The sequence below is a fragment of the Microtus pennsylvanicus genome, chromosome 1, assembly GCF_037038515.1.
Source record: "Microtus pennsylvanicus isolate mMicPen1 chromosome 1, mMicPen1.hap1, whole genome shotgun sequence".
Taxonomy (NCBI): Eukaryota; Metazoa; Chordata; class Mammalia; order Rodentia; family Cricetidae; genus Microtus; species Microtus pennsylvanicus.
Window position 1 is genome coordinate 59,591,560 of NC_134579.1, and position 14,812 is coordinate 59,606,371.

At 51.0% G+C, this 14,812-nt stretch overlaps 1 protein-coding gene across 1 annotated transcript in view; it reads right to left on the minus strand.

The window, feature by feature from the left end:
- Positions 1–947: 947 nt before the first annotated feature.
- The window catches only part of Adcy5 (adenylate cyclase 5), a 148,256-nt gene continuing 134,391 nt past the window's right edge, over positions 948–14,812 (minus strand). Inside the window, exons 16-21 of the mRNA XM_075965287.1 lie at positions 14,446–14,475; positions 13,455–13,587; positions 7,689–7,952; positions 6,723–6,927; positions 4,232–4,356; positions 948–3,189 (exon numbers count right to left, since the gene is read on the minus strand). Coding sequence (XP_075821402.1) covers positions 3,061–3,189; positions 4,232–4,356; positions 6,723–6,927; positions 7,689–7,952; positions 13,455–13,587; positions 14,446–14,475 — 886 coding nt within the window. The 3' untranslated portion in view covers positions 948–3,060. The remainder of the gene's footprint in view (positions 3,190–4,231; positions 4,357–6,722; positions 6,928–7,688; positions 7,953–13,454; positions 13,588–14,445; positions 14,476–14,812) is intronic.

Here is a 14,812-nt window from a genome sequence, read left to right on the forward strand (position 1 = left end):
CTTCATGCTGTTACTCACCATGTTAGCTGCAAACAGGGATGGGGTGTCTGAACCCAACCCGTACAAATTCTCCTAGTTAGCTCTCTAATGTGGATATGCTTCAGAAGAAATGTAGAGCTGAACCTATTCTCTGGGTTTTGCTCCATGGGCATGATGGATATGGGAAGGACTTTCCAACTGCCCCTTCGGGGTGATCAGGTGACTGTGTGTATGTGCATGTGGTTTCAGGAGCGGCATGAGGGCCCAGCCACAGCAGGTAGGATTTCTTTAGGAGCTGGCTCCCACTTTGACCAGTGATAGTTGGAAGTTTGAATTTTTCTTTTCTTGAGACAGGGTCTTTATGTAGTTTTGGCTTGTCCCAAATTCAGATTTTTGCCTGTTCTTGGGTTAAAGGTGTGTTAACAACACCCTGTCAACTTTGAACTTCTTCATCATTGAGTTTTCTTTCTACTTGGCATGCCCCAGCTTAATTTCTGAGTTACGCCCTGCCTCTATAACATCCATCTTTTCCATGTATACCTGAAACCCTCTTCCTATCACCTGTTTCCAGTGTCATTTGTCCGTACCCCGCTAGAGTTATTTCCTGGACCCAGTTAGTCCTGAGTTTGATGAGTGCAGCACATAGGGTCTGCTGCGAAAGGTCCCACTGTGGACTCACGCTGCACCTCCTGTTACTTATCAGCTGTGTGGCCATAGGCAAACAGTATCAGCCTCCTGTGCCTCAGTTTCTTCCTCAGTGAAATGCGAAGGCTAGGAGGCTTTAGTGAGATGGTATTTGAATGGTGACCATCCTGGTGTGATACACAGCTGTCTCCAGCTGTGCAGGTCAGAATAGTTGGCCATCCCCACCCCAGGTCCTTCCAATGGTCTGGCTACTCTTTATTTCCTTTTTGGAAATAAAATCCTTCCTGCACCCTGACCCAGGATGAAAATCAGACCAGGACACGTTACCAGTGAAAGTGTTTTTAATAGTTAAATTATTTAAATAGACTTTTCAATTTCCATGGGAAATCATAATTGTATCATTTTTGCAAGAGCAGGAATAAAAAGAGTGCACACACCCCTTAGAGGGAACGAAGAGCTAGCACTGCACACTGTCACCAGTCACTGCTGGAAGGGAGAGGAGCCTCCACGAGGGAGAACACAGTATAAACGCAGCACGCACACTGTACTCTGGTTGGAAGCTAAACAGAAACCTGCCAGCATTGGCAGGACATGTGGGGGGCTAGGAACTGGAGAACAATTTGAAGAAGCAGCCCCCTGTGTCAGAGGTGAGGGCAATGCAGGACTCTGGTGGAGTGGTCGAGCACAGAACAGGTGCAGGTGTGGTTTCTGGGCTCATACTTTGCTTTTGGGTGCTGTGTTCAAACGAGGAAGGGGAGGGTGGTGAAGGTGGCATCAAAGTAACACTGAGCTGGCACGAAGCTGCCACCTCACCTCTATTCTCCTGTTAGAGGGGAGAATGATTGCGCCCTGAGAAGCAATGAAAGATCTGGGCACAGACAGTAAGGATGCTGTTCAAGTTTATCTGTGATAGAATATCATTTTCCAAATGTGTTCTTCGAAATTATAAAAATAGTATTTTCCCCTCAGTATATTTAACTATCCCCTCCCATCAAAATTAACAAATTTTTTTTGCTAATTTTCCTTTATGGGTAACTATGCCTGTGTTTGCAGGTAGAAGGCAAGGCCACACCCTTTCCCCAAACCTGAGGCCTACACATAACATCCCCAGGTCACAGGGACCCTCTCCGAGACAGCCTCCGGCACCTGGGCCAGGTGAGTAGGCCATATAGTCTGGGTGTCCTCTAGCCCTAGCCCCTGCTGAGCTCCCAAGAATCTATAGGAGCTGCCTCTGAAGGGAGAGAAACTTCATACAACATTTGACACAGCCTGGGGTGGGAGTGATGCCTTCTGACTTCTTGTTCTGTTTGCATTTATTTACTTGGGAAATGGGATGTGTGTAGATGAGGCTTAGAAAGAGAGGGACCAGCATGGCGCCTGTGTCTTCTACTTAATTGGAATGTGTAATATCCCAAAGAACGCACACCCCTGGCTGTGCCTAGGAAAACCAAAAACTGCCAAGTGTGAAATGAGGGGAACAGACCCTGCAGGGAGAGGCTCCACGGCATGAACACACAAGTACACCAATACACACACTGACATACGTACAGCATAGAGGAGCAGAAATGCCCTGCTGTGCACAGCTGTTTCCTAATATAGAGAATTTACAAAATATAGAATTTGGTATAGATCTCCAAGGTTTCAATAATACAAAATAAAGAATACAAAAAGACAAGTTGGGGTTCCCACCTCCCTACCCCAGTGGTATCCTCATTTGCTTGTGTGTCTCTTACACGCATACAACTAGCATAGTCTAAAGAAGGGCACAGAAAACTTGTTTTGTTTTATTTAATAAATATTTTCTTTTGCTCAGAGCCACCGCTCCTTGCTTGGTGTCCTCTTGCCTCCCTCTCATCAACAATACTGTTTCCCTTTCAGGGCACTGTCTGTGCGTGGAGGTGTGGACAGAGGATGGCACAGGCCACACCTCTCCAACTCCTGCATTCCTGCCCCCAAAACACCATCAGGGACATGGCTTCTCCACAGTGGAAAAGCAGACCCTAGAGATCCCTGGATGCCCCCAGGTCAGCTTCAAGCCTGCCTACCTACCTATCATGGCCAAGGCCTCTCCTCAGGCCAGCCACCATGTGCCATGCTGCACCACCAACGAAGGCCCCAGTGGCAACCCCACCATGCAGCAGCCCCACCATGCAGCAGCAGCACCTGTCAGAAAACTCAAGGCTCAACTCAAGTCTAGCGGAATCTTCTGCCAAGGGAAACATCTTTGGTCAGCTTGGTGCTCGCAGGACACTGGCACCCTGGGTCTTGGCCAAAGGCCATGCCCACCAGCAAAGGCAGAAGTTGCTTCTGAGTCAAAGTGGAAATTTTACCAGCACAGTTGTGAGGCTGGAGCACAGGCCCCATCTGCTCACGGTGCAAAAGAAGCTGTCCCATTCCTCTGGAGGCCAGGCTGCTGGCACCTCGAGCTGGCATCTGCTAACTGAGGGGAGGCCCTCCATTGAGGAAGTAGGTCATCATCTCACCCTTGCCCTTGACCTTGACCACACCCCGGCACTCCAGCTGGTATGTGTTGGCGGCCAGCACCTGGTACATGTCTGTAGTGACCTGAGGAGGCAGAGGGAAGGAGAGGACAGGCTGTCAGTGACCTTACCCATGAGCTGCTGTGGGCCCATTTACCTCTGTGCCTATGTCATGCTGCTGTCTTGACTTGAGAGTGGGGAAGGCCCTCTACCACTGGCTCTTGGGGACAGGGAGGGGCTCATCCATGGAACCTACTTAGGAATAGAGTGGTGGCAGTTGTGGTCAGCACTTCCCTGTGCTGGGCACTGTGACAAGCACCTATATGGTCAGCACAGGCTTGGGGCCATAAACTGTGTGGCTTCCAGAGGAGCATTGTCCCATGGAACTCAGCAAACAGATACTGCCCATAGCCGAGGGAAGGACTTGGGTCTCCTAGAGAATGGCTCTATGATGGAGGGAAGGCAAGGCCTGGCACCTTGGACAGCACCCAACAATTCAGTTGGGTGGGGCAGACAAATGAGAGGACATTCAAATTCAAACAGTGTAATACAGCAAAAATAGAAATGGTACAATTAGCACTTGTTAGAACAGGCCAGGGAAGTTGACTTCCCACAGTGCATTGGGACCTTCAGGTGTGTGGGAATGGAACAAGAACCACAAGTCTGCGGGAATTGAAGGAAGGGACTGAAGAGCTACAGGCCCAGGGTCATGAACATGAACAACATGCAAAGGATGGAGAACGGGAAGGTAATTCCCATTCCCCTTGGATGCTGATGCCATATAGACCCCAACATCCTCACCAGGCCTGGAAAACTGCAAGCCCTGCTGGGTGACCTTTCCCTACAGTTGTCTGCTCTCCTGTACAGCTGGCTGGGGAGGCCCAGGCTTCCCATTGGCACTCTTAGGTCTCTCTGCCCCAATGTGCTCATCAGAGGCGGCTGCACAGGCCCGGGGCTCTGTCCAGGGTAGTGAAAGTCTGACCCATCCCTGTTGATCAGCCCTGACAGCCACATCACCCTGGGATCAGAAGAGAAACTCTGAGCTATGTGTGGCCTGCAGTGAAAAGCTCCTGGTGACCGAGGCCCTTCATGTGCATGCTGTGAGTGGTGGCTGTGCTTGGACTCACCTGGATGCGGTCAGGTACCCCAGTGCTGTCCATACGGCTGGCCACATTTACTGTATTTCCCCAGATGTCATACTGAGGCTTGCGAGCCCCAATGACCCCAGCCACTACGGGTCCAATGTTGAGCCCTGTGTGGACAGAAATCAGCCATACTTGTTAGCTTAAGGCCCACACAAACCTGGCTTGCCTTTGCTAGCATCCACCTCTTGGCACGTGGCAGGTGCTGCTGACCCCTGCTGGCCAGAAGCCAAGCTTAATCCCCCAGTCTCGCACTTCTCTGCGCAATCCATTCTTGTTAGTGCAAGAAAGCAGGGATCTGTGCACGCATCCACTGGTACTGTGTCCTTACCCCAACCCTTCCAAGCCCACAGCCAGTGGTGTCCAGCATAGTCCAATACCTTCTCCTCTTAAACATATGATACTCGTGTGTCTGAGTGTATGACACATGCATGTGAGGGTGCCTGCAGAGGATGCTGGAGTTAAGGGTGGCTCACTGGAGTTAGGTGCTGGGAACCAAAGCCAAGCACTTTGGAAGTGCTCTCCAAACACTCGGCAATCTCTCCTGCTGCCCAATGCCTTTTCTTAATCTTCCCTCTTGATCTATTTTCAGCAGCAATTCAAAAACCACAGCAAACTCACTCAAATTCACTCTGTCTCCCTTTCTAAACCATTGATGTTCTTGAGACCTTGCTCCTAGCCCATTTCCCTGTCCTAGTCTTGTCTCTTTCTCAAGTCCTGTCAAGTGACTTTTTAACCCTACAGGCTATTTCTATGCTAGTGTGACCACCTTGCCGACCACATTGAGCTTGGTGGCGTGGCCTTTGGAATAGAAGCCATCTAAGACTACTTAGCTGCCTGCTCGTAGAGTCTGTCATTCCATCCCCAGTCTGGTCAGTCCAATTGTTGAGACAATTTACAAAAGGGGATGAGTGGAGCAACATTACACGAAACCAAGGACAGAGTTAACACAGACACAGGCTGTGTGCTGTGTGCTGGCTACAGCAGCAGCCTGGCCCAGTCCACAAAGCAGTGTGCCCAGAGGGCACAGTAAACAACCTCTTAAGGGGTAGCCCGATTCCCGACACTTGGGCCAGAACAAAATATCTCCTGGGGACATTAGTGATCACAATATTGGTTTTTAGTGATGCAATATTTCAGTTTAATGTGCTAATTTTGAGAACTGAAATGCCAGTATTTTTGTGAATTACTGTTACTTAAAAAAATTGACATCTGAATCATTTATGACTTGAGACATACTCAGGGAGTTGATAATGCATGAAACTTTTGACCAGAACAAAGATCTGCTCTTTAGAAAGCATTTCCACTGCTACAAATCTCAAGAGAAGGGAAGACTGCCTCGACTAAGCTCCCTTTGCAGAATGAACTGGCAAGCACACTGCAGAACAGCTCTGTGCCCTCCGGGAGCAGCACACTCAGAGCTTCAGTTCTAGAAGTGTTTTGTGGATGGAGCATGGGGCCTGTGTGAATGCAAAGATGGCTGTAGGTTCGCTCAACTCTTCTGCAGAGCTGAAACTCGAATAAAATGGTTGGAATTGATGATAGGGCTTAGCCAGGAAAGGGGCTTCCCATTAATGACCTGAGTTCAATCTCCAGGACCTACGTGGCAGAAGTTGTCCTCTGACCTCCACATGCACGTGTGTATGTATACACACACACACACACACACAAGCTCCTTTAAAGCCATCCCACAAGACATTTGCCAAAGATGGAGCCCAACAGTATAACTCAGTAGAGCACTTGTCTGAAGAATGTGAGGCCCCGGGTTTAATCCTCAGATGCAGTCAATGAAGACACACAAGCTTAACAGCACATCACACCCTCCCTAGTGACTGTCCCAGTGAGTGTGGACTACACAGCTTTCAGAGTAGTCAACTGGCCCACACCGAGAACTCAGAAGTAACCAACCCACTCACTGTACAATAGGGGCTAGAGAAAGATCACTGGCTGCTCTTCTAGAGAACCTGAGTTCAATTCCCAGTACCCACTTGGCAGTTCACAACCATTTGTAACTCCAGTTCCAGGGGACTGACAGCCTCTCCGGACTCTGCAGGTACCAGGCGTATACTTGGTACACACACATACTGTGACAAAACCCTTCTGCACAAGAAGTCCTTAAGCTTACGCTGATTTAAAAGGCTAAAATGTGCCAGAGACAGTAGCTCACATCTATAACCACAACACTTGGGAGGTTGAGGTAGGAAGGCTGTAAAGAGTTCCTGTCTTAAAACACCAGAAAAAGCTGAAATAAAATCATCGGCCAAAGGTAGTCCACTTTTGCCATCAGAGTATATGTTCAATATACTTATAAATTTGCAAATATGCTAATAACATGCATGTTTCGTATCAAACATGTAATGAATGAGTATTTGGTTTGACTGCTTTTCATTTTTACTGAATAAGTCTGGTGTAAGACTGGCTTGGGATGGAGCATTGGGAGAGCCCACAAAGCCCTCCCCCCCCCCCGGCCCCTCACCAATCTTCATCTGGAAGTTGTTGAAGGAGTGCTCATTGATGTACTTCATCTGGTCCATCAGCTTCATGGCGAAGTCTGCGAGAGCTTTGATGTGGGTCTTGCCGGCCTTGTCATAGGTAGAGTCGTTGAGGCCAGAGGCAGCCATGTAGGTGCTACCTATGGTCTTGATCTTTTCCAGCTGCCTGAACCGATCCTCACTGATGATCTAGACAGAAGGGGTTCAGACCTGAGTCACCCTCACATGCTGGGGCATTGATGTTCACAGGGTGGAGGGCAAAGTGGAAGTAAACACACGGTAGCCTGGTTTTGTGAGTCCCCTCCTTACACAGCCAGAGCATCAATTCAAGTGGGCTCCTCCACACTGCTCCACTAGACAGGGCCTCTGGAGGACAAGGTCACTAATCATTACCAGGTCTCATGCCCTTGACAGGAGAGTTATGTTTCCTTTACTCATGAAAATCTCCCCTAACTTTATCTAGTGTCCCTTTTTCTATTTCCAGGCTTCTGGAAACTTCACAGACACTTTCACCTAACAAATCACTTGAACGCCCTAGGGCGGCAGCCCTTCGAGCATTGCATATTCATCCTTCCAGATTGCACTCTGCTCCTGACGTGATGGAACCCTCCTTGTTGGCCTGCACAGATGATGTGCTCCACAAGGATTTAAGGAATACATTAAGCAATGGCTTGTTTTCCTGCCTGCCTTCTTTCTTTGCCCAGGTCCCTCCTGTTCCCAAAACCCTTCACAGATACTGGGTCATCTCTGCCTTGGGGCCACTTGAGGCTCAAGTTCAAAGAGAAGGGCAGAAACCCCAGCTCCCACACATCCACACAGTGACCTTAGGCAGGACACTTAAGGTGTGAGGCCTTGGTTGTCTCACTGTAATCTATGCCAGGTTCCTGCATCAGAGCCTCTGCCAGATGGAGAAAGGGGGCAGCAGGGACGTGTCGGGGCCCCGGGAGCACCTCATCAAAGTCTGCGATGATCTCATTGAGCAGCCGCAGGCACTCAACGCCCTCATTGTTGGCCTCCAGCTCCACATAGAACTCAGAGAAGTTGGCGATAGAGGCGAACATGACAGCCACACACTCGCAGGACTGGTAGTAGAGCTCATCATTGCGCCGCTCGCGGGCCAGGAAGTGGGCAGCCACATCCTTGGGCAGAATGTTGTGCAGCAGGCGCCGGTTATAGGCCTGCAGCTCCTCCATCTCCTCCTTCTCCTCTGTGGCCTGGGGATAGAGGACTCAGTGAGAAGGGACAGAAATGGCCCTAAGCACTCAGTGCCAACTGGTAAGTGCCGGCTGTCTCTGCTTCTGCGTGTTCTCCAAACAATCCCACTGCCTCTGGCTAACAAAACACGTGGAAGAAGGGAGCAAAGAGTCTGCAGGTCTCCCCAAGACTGGAGCTGGCAGCTGAGAGGAGCCATGATCCAAGTCCACACTCCAAACAGCCCTCCACCACACCCTAACCCTACGTTTTCTCAAGATTAGAAAATGCAATCAGAAAAACAGTTTGCCAGAATGGCTCTACTAGACTGGTCCCTCAGGAACATGGCTCAGGTCCTGCCCATACTACTTCCCATTAGAGGAGACTTGCTTTGAAGCCAGCCAAGGCCAACCACCCAGGAGGAAAGGTATCAGCCAGGGTGGGTTGGGGACATCACCTCACTGGATTTGGTTTCCCTCATTTTGGGAACTGGGTCTGCACAGCCGGATTTGAGCTCTTGCATGAAGGTAATGCTGACCCACATGAGGCTGAAGTAGCGAGGCAGTTATACACAGAGGTATAGTATATAACCTCAGGTAAGGAGCCTGATCAGAGTGGCATGTATGGATTACAGAGTGGTGTCAGCTGTATCCTCTATCCTGATGGCAGACAAAATGGTCCCCCTTCCTGGGAGTGGCTATGCGGGTTGGCGGGCAGAGAGTATCAATAGCAGAGATGTTTTAAAAGACCCACCCAGTGTCTCTGGGGCTTTCCAACACAAAAAGGTGTGTTTTGGTGCAAACAGATTCTCTAGCTGGGTCATGGCTGGATCTCAGGGTCCTGGTCTTCCCTGTGGACAGTGGCTGTCCAAGAGAAGGATCTTCTCATGGCTACAGGACCCAAAGCCAGAGGGCACGGAGAACCCCAGGTAAGATCTCATCTCCACAGCTGGGTGACTTTTAGAACCACTGGAATTGTGGCTGGGAGAGCTCAGGCTACACTGAGACCCAGGGACCTCGGCACACCTCCATCCTTTCTCCTGCCACCCTGCACTTCCAGGTAAGTCCAGTGGTTTGCACCGACTTCCTGCCTAACCTTTGCCCTGGGGACTTAATGTTCCTATGAGGTGGGCACTTGGACCTGTCTCTCCCCATGAACAGCAGCCACCTGTGCCTGCCTCTGAGCCAGTTCTCAGCATACGCCCTCCTCCTAGGATGGCAGACAGATGCAAAGGCACAAGGCAGTGAGAGGGTGAAGCGCAACAGTCGCGTCTTCCTTGTCAGGTCTGCTGCTCGCGTGTTTCTGTTATTTGATGGCTGCTGTCCTCCCAGCTCCCCAAAGCCCAGAAAAATAGGAGATGGAAAGACCTGCTAGCATCATAAGCCTGCTGATCAGCTTCAGGGGAAAGTAAACATCGGCTGGGGACAGGGACAAGCCACCCACACAAGCAGGGGACACTGGAGTCAATGCCCTCCATCCCAGTGCATAGCCCTCAGAACCTGGGGAAGTCTGTGGAAGTAGGAGGCAGAGGGACGGAAGACAAGGGCAGAGGGGGAGCTTGAAGGGAGCAAGTCATCAGTCACTAGGAATGGTAGGAGGGGGTCTTGCTCCCAGGGTAGCACTGGCAAGCAGAGTGGGGAGGCCTGAAAGAAGTCAGAGGCATTAGATCAAAGAGGGGGTTCTGGAAGGAGCGCATGATTTAAACATAAACAACCGAAGCAGTGTACACAAATAGTATACATGCACACGGAGGTTCTTTGTCTCCATAGAAGCGGTGTACACACAGTAGCATACATGCACACGGAAGTTCTCTGTCTCCATAGAAGCGGTGTACACACAGCAGTACACATGCACACGGAAGTTCTCTGTCTCCATAGAAGCGGTGTACACACAGCAGTACACATGCACACGGAAGTTCTCTGTCTCCATAGAAGCGGTGTACACACAGTAGTACACATGCACACGGAAGTTCTCTGTCTCCATAGAAGCGGTGTACACACAGTAGTATACATGCACACGGAGGTTCTCTGTCTCCATAGAAGCGGTGTACACACAGCAGTACAATGCACACGGAAGTTCTCTGTCTCCATAGAAGCCGTGTACACACAGCAGTACACATGCACACGGAAGTTCTCTGTCTCCATAGAAGCCGTGTACACACAGCAGTACACATGCACACGGAAGTTCTCTGTCTCCATAGAAGCCGTGTACACACAGCAGTACACATGCACACAGAAGTTCTCTGTCTCCATAGAAGCGGTGTACACACAGCAGTACACATGCACACGGAAGTTCTCTGTCTCCATAGAAGCGGTGTACACACAGTAGTATACATGCACACGGAGGTTCTCTGTCTCCATAGAAGCGGTGTACACACAGCAGTACACATGCACACGGAAGTTCTCTGTCTCCATAGAAGCGGTGTACACACAGCAGTACACATGCACACGGAAGTTCTCTGTCTCCATAGAAGCGGTGTACACACAGCAGTACACATGCACACGGAAGTTCTCTGTCTCCATAGAAGCGGTGTACACACAGCAGTACACATGCACACGGAAGTTCTCTGTCTCCATAGAAGCGGTGTACACACAGTAGTACACATGCACACGGAAGTTCTCTGTCTCCATAGAAGCGGTGTACACACAGTAGTATACATGCACACTGAAGTTCTCTGTCTCCATAGAAGCGGTGTACACACAGCAGTACACATGCACACGGAAGTTCTCTGTCTCCATAGAAGCGGTGTACACACAGCAGTACACATGCACACGGAGGTTCTCTGTCTCCATAGAAGCGGTGTACACACAGCAGTACAATGCACACGGAAGTTCTCTGTCTCCATAGAAGCCGTGTACACACAGCAGTACACATGCACACGGAAGTTCTCTGTCTCCATAGAAGCCGTGTACACACAGCAGTACACATGCACACGGAAGTTCTCTGTCTCCATAGAAGCCGTGTACACACAGCAGTACACATGCACACAGAAGTTCTCTGTCTCCATAGAAGCGGTGTACACACAGCAGTACACATGCACACGGAAGTTCTCTGTCTCCATAGAAGCGGTGTACACACAGTAGTATACATGCACACGGAGGTTCTCTGTCTCCATAGAAGCGGTGTACACACAGCAGTACACATGCACACGGAAGTTCTCTGTCTCCATAGAAGCGGTGTACACACAGCAGTACACATGCACATGGAAGTTCTCTGTCTCCATATCCATGGATACACATCTAGCTGTGTTCTCAGAGGACTGGATGAGCCACTGAGTACTCAGATCTGTTTCTAAACATGATTCTCCACCAGGAAGAATCAGAAATCCTTGAAGGGATCACTGAATCCTGGCCTAAAGCCAGAAAAATACAGAAAAAGCTAAGGCATTGTGCTGTGCCGGGAGGGAAGGGGGTGGTTGAAGGATGGTGGAGAAGTATCCCATGGTGGCCACCAGCCAAACCTACAGTGATGTGAGCATGAAAATAACTAGGAAGGGGCAAATCATGACCCGTGGGCTTAAGGAACTGGGAACCGGTGATAATATAGATATGTAAATGAAGTAGATTAAAGGCCAGGACAGCTCCTAAGAGTGCACTGCCACCTAGAAGGAAGGAAAGGCAGAGCAGTATCTCTCCTGCTGGGGGGGGGGGGGCAGCTTGAGAACAGGTCCTGTTATGTAGTGCTGGCTCGTTTGGTACTTGCTATAGAGACCAGGCTGGCCTCAAAACTGCAGCCATTCTCCTGTCTCTGCCTCCCAAGTACATGGGCCATCATGCCAAGCTACTAACTGGCATCTCTGTGCAAGACACAGGAAAGAATCAACAGATGCAGAGGCTGAAGATCAGAAAACTGTTGTGACATCATACTGGAAGGCAAACAGAGAGGAGATAGGAGACCTGACGAGTGAGTCCAGAGGGCTCCTAGAGAGGGCCTGAACCAGAGTCGGGACAGCTGGCAAAACATGATGTGGTCAGAGTGCCATGGTGAGTTCCTACAGGGAGGGGGCAGGGGGCAGTGCGGTGCCTTGTCTTGAAAGACATCCATTGCTGATGTATGTGTGTCAGGAAGTAGAGGTGGGGTACCAAACTAGAAGAGCGGAACTGCTGGACCTCAGTATGTAGTTCTTGTAGCATTTCTGCAGATGGGAGCTTGGGTTTTTTGTTTTGTTTTGTTTTTGTTTTTTTCAAGACAGGGTTTCTCTGTAGCTTTGGAGCCTGTCCTGAAACTAGCTCTTGTAGACCAGGCTGGCCTCAAACTCACAGAGATCGACCTGCCTCTGCCTCCCGAATGCTGGGACTAAAAGTGTGCCCCGCCACCACCCAGCAAAGGGAGATTATTTTTTAAAACTTGCCCAGGGCTGGGGAAGAGACCCCAGTCCTAAAATGTTTGCCTTGCAACCACAACGACTTGAGTTCAGTCCCCACAGCCCGTGTGTTTTTGTTGTTTGTTTCAATGGTTGTTTTTAAAGCCAGGCATGGTGAGATTAGCTTTGGATCCTAGCACCCCCAGGTGAAGATAAGCGGATCTCTGGGACTCGCATACATTCGTGCATCCGCATACACACTTGCATCCATCCGCATGTATGAGAAAACACAAACACAGAGATAAAAATATGAAAAGGGCACCAGGGGCGTGGGGCTCCAGGGAGGAAACCAAAGGGAAAGATAACCTACTGTTCCTACGGCCCGGTGGGACAGAGCAGAAGGACATTAGTGACAAAGGAGGACTAGAAGCTTAAAATGACTTTAGCTTAGTGAAGGGCCTCTGGCCAAGGTGACAGTCTTGACCCTCTCCCCAACACAGTCCCCCTTGCTACAATGGAGAGACAGGGATCGCCACTCAGCCAGGGAGGGTCAGACCACTGGAGCTGGGAGGCCTCGGCTCTCGCAGGAGCAGTGCTTCCCACCCTTTCTGGATCCCAGGGCCTTCACTGGCTGCAGCTGTGCCACCCAGCAGAGGCTAGCGACAGGCTACCTCTTCTTCAAGCCTCCGTGACACAGCAGAGGGGCACGGTGGCGACCATCTTGGGAGTGGCACCCTGGGGAGCCATGCAGGAAGACAGAGGTGAAGGTGTGAGCACAAAATGGAAGGGCATGGGCTCTAGGTCCCACAAAACCTGCTTGACTCTGGGAACTTTCTCAGAGAAGAGGGATGACATTGGTACCTCAGCTCACTGACAGCCAGGACTTTAGGAGGGTGCATTCCCCAAGGGAACACAGATAGCAATGCTCCGAGGGCCCAACTGGATGCTTTGCTACCCATCGAAGCTCAGCCTGCCACCCCTGCCTGTGCTTCCGCCTGGTGACACACAGGAAGTGTGAGACAGTGCTTTGGACCCCAGTGTACAGTCTGGACACTGTCCAGGTGGGTGTACCTGGAACCCTTTAGGGTGGCCCCTGGAGAGCAGGGAGCAGACCTGCCAGCACAGGGCAGTCAGACAGGATGAGACCAAAACGGTACCAAGTGCCAGGGAGTTCACTGAGGCCAGCTGTGTCCCTGTGAAGCTCTAGTCCAGGGCCACCCACCTGCAGTTTCCACAGGAAGTCAAGGCGAGCGGTGGACTCCACCTGCTGGGCATGAAGATACAGAGCCAGCACGAAGACAGAGATGACGATGGGTGTCACCACCTTCAGCGCCACCTTGGTCGCATGCTCAGGGCTGTCAATGAGAGGTAGGCAGGCTTGCGCTCACCCTGGTACTTCAGTAGGCTCTGAGGACTCCCCAGCCTCTTCCTCCCTCAACAGCTCTGAGTCCTCCCCCTGCTCCTCCCCTCCTGTGCAAGCTTCCTGAGGCGCCTCCTTCAGGAAACCTTCTGGCAGTAGGGGCAGTGGTCTTGTCACTGGGTGAGCTCTCAGCTGTCCTACAGAGCAGCAGCAATGGCAGAGTCATGGTAATCAAGGCTAGCCTGATGGCCTTGTCTCTGGACAGTTGGGCAAGTCAAGCCTGTAATCTTACCCTCAGCGGTAAAATGGGGTGATACCCCCATTTCCAGACTTCAGTAAGGAGAAAGATGCTGTACAGCATGCTCCGTGAGGTACCAGGCATAGAGCAGGCCTCCCCAAGTGGAGGCTGTCACTGGATAGCTACGTTCCGGCTCATCTGGTGCACGCTCACAGAGAGTTCTTGTTCCAAACCTGCTCCATGTGTAGCACAAAGCCCAAACCCTGAAAGCTGGGATTGACTCCTGCCCACCCCTCCTGGATGGAGGGCCAGCCTCACAGCCTGTGCCTAACCTGTACTGGGAGGGAAGCAGGCTCTATCCCTAGTTCTATGATAGAGGATTGACCTTGGGGGTCCTGAGTGGAAGCTGGAGGAAGCTTTAAAGCAATCTTTGGGGGATCATCTTAGGTCAGATGAAACTGTCATGGAGCCTTCAGGGCACCTCTCAGTATGGAAATCAAAACAGTCCAGGGGCTGCCTGACTCCAGGCCTGGCTGACCTCCTCCACTGCTCCTGATCACAAGGCCCCTCCTACCTGGGAGGCTGGGGCCCTATCACAGAAGGGTGTCCACTCACCATTGGGAAGTCCCGTTGTTGCTGAAGTCTCTGTGAAGAAAAGTTGGGGAGACTGCTCAGCCTCCAGGTCCCCCTGACCCCCAGCCTCTGCTGTGTTCCCAAAGCTCTGCTCTGTTGCCCTAGTTACTACAGCGCTTGGCCCTCCTCAGCCAAGGGCCCTCTGAACAGTCCGGCTGCAGAAAGCTCATCTTAGCCAGCACCCGGTCTCCCTGACCAAGGCTGCTCAGTTCTTACCCAAGACCCTGTCTGTCCCCTCCCATAGCCACCTGCCTATGCTGTCTCAGGCCTATGCTGCCATTCGAAGGAGTGGAGGGGAACCCTGCACCTGTGCCTTCCCAGATGGCCACACGGCCTTGAAATAAGGGAA